The sequence below is a fragment of the Anolis sagrei genome, chromosome 4, assembly GCF_037176765.1.
Source record: "Anolis sagrei isolate rAnoSag1 chromosome 4, rAnoSag1.mat, whole genome shotgun sequence".
NCBI classification, from domain to species: domain Eukaryota; kingdom Metazoa; phylum Chordata; class Lepidosauria; order Squamata; family Dactyloidae; genus Anolis; species Anolis sagrei.
In genome coordinates, this window is record NC_090024.1 from 128,454,274 (window position 1) to 128,460,880 (window position 6,607).

At 43.4% G+C, this 6,607-nt stretch overlaps 1 protein-coding gene across 1 annotated transcript in view; it reads right to left on the reverse strand.

Annotated features, from left to right (window-relative positions):
- PAPPA2 (pappalysin 2) overlaps positions 1–6,607 on the reverse strand; it is a 162,054-nt gene that overhangs the window by 109,693 nt on the left and 45,754 nt on the right. The window contains exon 4 of the mRNA XM_060774411.2: positions 2,495–2,788. Within this exon, the coding sequence (XP_060630394.2) occupies positions 2,495–2,788 (294 nt within the window). The remainder of the gene's footprint in view (positions 1–2,494; positions 2,789–6,607) is intronic.

Here is a 6,607-nt window from a genome sequence, read left to right on the forward strand (position 1 = left end):
AGGCGATAGGACCTCTTCGAGGAGAAGATGGGGCAATGCTGACAGGGGATAGGGAAAAGGCAGAACTACTTAATGCCTTCTTTGCCTCGGTCTTCTCACAAAAAGAGAGTCTTCAACCTCAGCAAGATGGAGTGGATGAGGGATTGGAGGACATCCAACCCCAAATTGGGAAAGAAGTCGTCCAGGAATACCTGGCCGCTCTTAATGAGTTCAAGTCCCCAGGACCAGATCAACTACACCCAAGAGTATTGAAGGAACTAGCGGAAGTCATTTCGGAACCATTGGCAACCATCTTTGAGAGTTCTTGGAGAACGGGAGAAGTTCCAGCAGATTGGAGGAGGGCCAATGTGGTCCCAATCTTCAAGAAGGGAAAAAAGGACGACCCAAACAACTACCGTCCGGTCAGCCTCACGTCGATACCGGGCAAGATTCTGGAAAAGATTGTTAAGGAAGTGGTCTGCAAACACTTAGAAACAAATGCAGTCATCGCTAATAGTCAACATGGATTTATCAAAAACAAGTCATGCCAGACTAATCTGATCTCTTTCTTCGATAGAGCTACAAGCTGGGTAGATGCGGGGAATGCCGTGGATGTAGCGTACCTGGATTTCAGTAAGGCCTTCGACAAGGTCCCCCATGACCTTCTGGCAAGGAAACTAGTCCAATGTGGGCTAGGCAAAACTACGGTGAGGTGGATCTGTAATTGGTTAAGTGGACGAACACAGAGAGTGCTCACTAATGCTTCCTCTTCATCTTGGAAAGAAGTGACGAGCGGAGTGCCGCAGGGTTCCGTCCTGGGCCCGGTCCTGTTCAACATCTTTATTAATGACTTAGATGAAGGGCTAGAAGGCATGATCATCAAGTTTGCAGACGACACCAAATTGGGAGGGATAGCCAATAGTCCAGAGGACAGGAGCAGAATTCAAAACGATCTTGACAGATTAGAGAGATGGGCCAAAACTAACAAAATGAAGTTCAACAGTGACAAATGCAAGATACTCCACTTTGGCAGAAAAAATGAGATGCAAAGATACAGAATGGGGGACGCCTGGCTCGAGAGCAGTACGTGTGAAAAAGATCTTGGAGTCCTCGTGGACAACAAGTTAAACATGAGCCAACAATGTGATGTGGCGGCAAAAAAAGCCAATGGGATTTTGGCCTGCATCAATAGGAGCATAGTGTCTAGATCTAAGGAAGTAATGCTACCCCTCTATTCTGCTTTGGTTAGACCACATCTGGAATATTGTGTCCAATTCTGGGCACCACAATTCAAGAGAGATATTGACAAGCTGGAAAGTGTCCAGAGGAGGGCGACTAAAATGATCAAGGGTCTGGAGAACAAGCCCTATGAGGAGCGGCTTAGGGAACTGGGCATGTTTAGCCTGAAGAAGAGAAGGCTGAGAGGAGATATGATAGCCATGTATAAATATGTGAGAGGAAGCCACAGGGAGGAGGGAGCAAGCTTGTTTTCTGCTTCCTTGGAGACTAGGACACGGAACAATGGCTTCAAACTACAAGAAAGGAGATTCCATCTGAACATTAGGAAGAACTTCCTGACTGTGAGAGCCGTTCAGCAGTGGAACTCTCTGCCCCGGAGTGTGGTGGAGGCTCCTTCTTTGGAAGCTTTTAAACAGAGGCTGGATGGCCATCTGTCAGGGGTGATTTGAATGCAATATTCCTGCTTCTTGGCAGGGGGTTGGACTGGATGGCCCATGAGGTCTCTTCCAACTCTTTGATTCTATGATTCTATGATTCTATTTCTACAGCATAAATACTGCTATCTTGGTCAAACATTAAATGCTGCCCCCCCCCCCTCAACCCGGGATAAAATTCATATACCTCCTGTGCTGGAGATACAATTTCCATAATAAACAATTGTGAAGGTTTCTGGGCCTGGCAAATCTTTATGTAGTCCTTTCTCTACATCCCATCAGCAGCAAAGTTCTGGCTGGTGAGCAAAAAATAGAGAATTTTCCCAAGGGGTTTTCCCTCTTTACCTGGCAGCCTTTCCTTTTTTTTTCCTTTTAGGCTTTTCCATTACAATTTTGATCTCCAATCCTAGCAAAATAATTGGCTGAAGTAGTTTTACAACTAGGTGATTTTTACTGTGGATTGAGAGATTTGGAGAATGCAGTTTGTATATTTAATGCCACACCAAGGGCCATGCTAGAAATAAGCTCTTTTTCCAGCCGAGGCTTTATGCCTGGCAAGGTGACCAAAACCCCTGATACCTATAGCCCCAAATGATTAAAATTATTATTTGGTTCCTTAGAATTTTTTAGCATTTGGAATTTATGAAACCTGAAAACATAATAAATATTGGGTCATCAGGCTAATGAGAACATCCAAAAAATTGTCTTTATGGTTTTCTCTAAATTTGTCACAGAAACCAGAGACAGGTAGAGACTACTGTGTCTATGGAGAGATTCTCAGCAAATGAGGGTTTACATGCCAAATGTTGCCAAGTCCGAAACATATTAAACATATTTATTACCTGTGTAGCTCATGTAATTCTTGAAGGGTGTTCCAGAAAAGTGGGTTCGACCACATATGTCATTGTTGAGATCTGGATCCCGACAGAGTTTGCTTTTCGGCGTAGGTGCCGTGTCAGCACAAAGATCTCCAGTCTCCATAGATGGTGTTGTTTCTTGACATGGGTCATCACAGGAATCCTTTTCATCCACCCCCTTGAAAACATGGTAGAGTCCCAGTACATGTCCTACTTCATGGATCAAAGTATTTGTATGACCTGGCACACCATAGTAAACTGGATTGAGAACCACGCCACCTGTAATTGCAGATACATTCAATGCCATTCAGAAGATATTGGGAGGATGTCTGGAATTCTAATCAATACAAACTTTTGCAAAGGTAACTATTTCTTGGGCTGGTTCCACACGGGGGAAAGGTTTGGTCTGACCCAGGTTTAAAAAACCTGGTTAAGCTGGACTTCTGTCCCCACACCAGCAGAAAACATGCACTTTCCTGGGGAGGGTGTCCAGATAGTCCAGCAGCCGGACAGCAAGGGCACCCCCCTCCCCCAGAAAAGCCTTAAAAACTAAAAATTACTACTTGGCCACCATTACTCTGCTGCCAGTTTTTTCCTAGCACATAGAAATGACACAGGGCAGGAGGAAAAACGCTTCTGGCCCACCCTTCTCCTGGCTCGCCATTTCTATGCACCAGTAGAAGGCCAGCAGCAGAGTAACGGCAGACAGATAAGTAATTTTTAGTTTTTAAGGCTTTTAAAAGGGTTTTGGGTAGGGGTGGGAGCTGTCTTGGGTTTTCCAGGCTCTGGGAACCCAGAAATCCCAAGATAGCTGTGTGGATTGGGATCAGAAATTGCGCACAATGATTTCTGGGCCCAATTCACACAGGGCCCACAGATGGAATGACCAGGATCTTCTGAAAAACCATAGTCTTTCCATGTGTCAAATTAATTTGAAACAAAGCAGGGTTTTCCTACTTTGTGCCAAATTAATTCGCTTTTACCTGAGGTGTCATTTTGGTGCCCCAGGTAAAAACACGGGAGCATGCACATTTTGTATGCTCCCATGACTGGATACTCCCTTGAAAGTGTCTCTTTCCAGAAGAGGACCTGAGCAAATCAACAGGTGAGGAAAATAACTCACTTTGAACAAGGTCCATTTAAATCTGCTTATCTAGTTGGGTCTCACACCATGTGCAAGATAGGTTTTCCAAGAAAGCTCCCCTACTTCTGGGGATTTCTACCTGCTACCAGCTCAATGCACGAATACCCATGCTGGCCTGAGGTAACTACGGTATATCTGCATACAAAGTTGGAGTATTTCTCAGCTAACAGCCATATAAAATCCAGAGTATATTGCTTTGAACTGGATCATATGGCAGTTTAGACTGATATAATCCAGTTCAAATTACATAATGTGGATTATCTGTGTTGATAATAAATAAATAAATAAATAACTTTATTCTTTTATCCCACTTCCATCTCCTGAAAGAACTTGGGGGGCGGCTTATATCGGGAACCAAGCCCAATAAACAAAGATTACAAAGTAACACAATTAAAAACATATAACAGTCCAACTATATTAAAACAATAAAACCAATAAAATGTAAGACATCATAAAACATAAAACAAGCAACAAACAACCAATAACCGAGAAAAGTGGGCATGTGCAGGTTAATAGGGCAGGACAAGGGCTAGTGCAAATTCAAACTGTAAGGCCAGGGGCTGGGCATAAAATGCTGAAGATCCTACCAAAGATGAGGGCTAGGCAGACTTGATCAGTAGCTGAACCATTATTCAAAGGCATATTGAAACATCAAAGTCTTCAAGTCTTTCCAGAAGGTGGACAGGGTGGAGGCTTAATCTAATCTCCCTGGGAAGAGAGTTCCAGAGCTGGGGGAATCACCACCAAGAAGGTCCTCTCTCTCATCCCCACCAACCGTGCTTGCGACAGAGGTAGGAGTGAGAGAAAGGCCTCCCTGGTAGACAGGCCCGTAGCCAGGATTTTGTTTGGGGGGGGGGGGGCTGAGTTTGGTTCGGGGGGGGGGGGCTGAGCCTGAGTGAAAGAGGGTCTACCCTAGCAAAACCTTTTGTATCGTTACCCCAATACCCCCATCCATATGGGATATATTGAGTATAGTGATCAGATCATGATATGAATAAACGTAACCGTTTAAATAATGCCTTCTTGCGGACCACCATCAGAATTTTTTTGGGGGGGAGGGCTGAAGCCCCCAAGCCCCCCCCCCCCCCCCCCCCCCCCCCCGCAGCTACATGCCTGCCAGTAGATCTTAGCGCTCAATCCAGTTCATGGAGGGAGATACAATCACGAGGATAAGCAGAACCCAAACAATTTAGGGCTTTATAGGTAATAATCTGCACTTTGAATTGGGCCTGGAAACTTATCAGGAGCCAGTGAACTGCTTCAGTAGAGGCGTCATCCGCTCCCTATAATTAGCTCCAGTTAACAACCTGGCTGCCGATCTTTGCACAAGTTGCAATTTCAGGGCCATCTTCAAAGGCAGCCCCATGTAGAGTACATTGCAGTAATCCAATGTAATTGGACCACCATGGCTAAGTCATATAACCTGGATTATATGGCAATGTAGAACATGCAGTAAGGCTCAAACTGACACAGTACATTTGAGGCACTGGTGGTTGGGGGCTGCCATGTTAATAGAACAGTGAACAGACTCTACAGTTTAATTCACAAGTTAAATAGCACTAAACACTATCCAACTGATCCAAGATGGTGAAAATACAATCAGTATACTAGATTGCTTCTTGAAGTTTTTCCAAGCCTGGGGTGGATTCAACACCTTCTTCTTACAAAGGCACATTAACCACCGCTCATTTCAAGGATGAAAATGTGAAGAAATATTGTTATTTGACTATCAGAAGTGGACAATTGCTTTCTATTTCAGAACAGAATAGGCATATCTCTCCCATTAAATCTTTTGAAACTTGTTTTCCATTGTGATAAAACATGCCACAGTTGGTAAACCTATTTTCCCTTTAAAAAGAACACTAAATAAGGCACAATATACTTCCATGAGGGCATTACGGAAGGAAATAATCCCAGATCTTGCAATGAGCATATTGGCAAAATAATGGAAAGAATCAGCTCTAGTGGGCTAGAAATCAAAACACTAGCAAAGAAAACAAAAATGCTCCACACACTTTTATGCATAAAAGGTGGCTACAAAAATGGATAGATACAATTGTCTTTACCCTTGAGGAAGTATGTTTCACTTCTGAAAGTTCTGGCATTAAACTGTTTTGCTTTTCCTACAAATGCCTACCAGAGATATCCTTGGCATTTTTTGTAAACCACAATTATTTCATAATATTTAATCATGTTTAAACTAAAAATTTTCAACAGTTCAAATGACCAGGCTATTTTCCCCTTAAAGGCTATGATCTTCATTTTACATGCAAGATTCTAAATGGGGAATTCTCTAAACCAAAAAGCCAAATTTAAGGCAAGGAAATGGAACCTAAGCCTGATTCCTTAGCCAAACCCCAGTCTGAAGTAGCAGACTCCCTTGCTGAAAGCAAAGGGGAGGAATGCAAGTGAGTGAAGAAAGAAAACCCTGCTAATAGCTAAGTAAATGGGATGTTACAGCAAAGTCATAATCCAGTGTGTCAACCACACTAACAACAACCAGCGAAGTGAGACTGATTGCTGAGGGCACAAGGGGCCTCAAGACCTACACTTCCCATCTTTTAGGAGAAACTTGAAACCTTTCCTATTGGAGAAAATGTGATAGAAAAAGCCACTGCTGAGAAGTATCTTGGCAATTGGGCATCCAGTCCTCTTTTTCTCTGAGACTGCTGGCCTATTTTAAAAACAGACAAGGACATAAAAAGTGCATCTGATGGAGGGAAAGTAGCCTCCTTTCCTTCCAAGATCCTTCATAATGTTTTGCCAAATGGTTCAAATTGTTTAACCCAAACCAAGATCTCTGGGAAAACAGAGAAGTCAATTTTAAAGCCTCAAGTGTTGGAAAGCATCCATGTTCAGGTCCCAATGTCTTGCTGCTCCCATTGGGCCTACACAGAGATCCTTCTGCCTTTTCACCTATCAGTTTTCACCCAAATCTCTTAAGTAACCCGCAA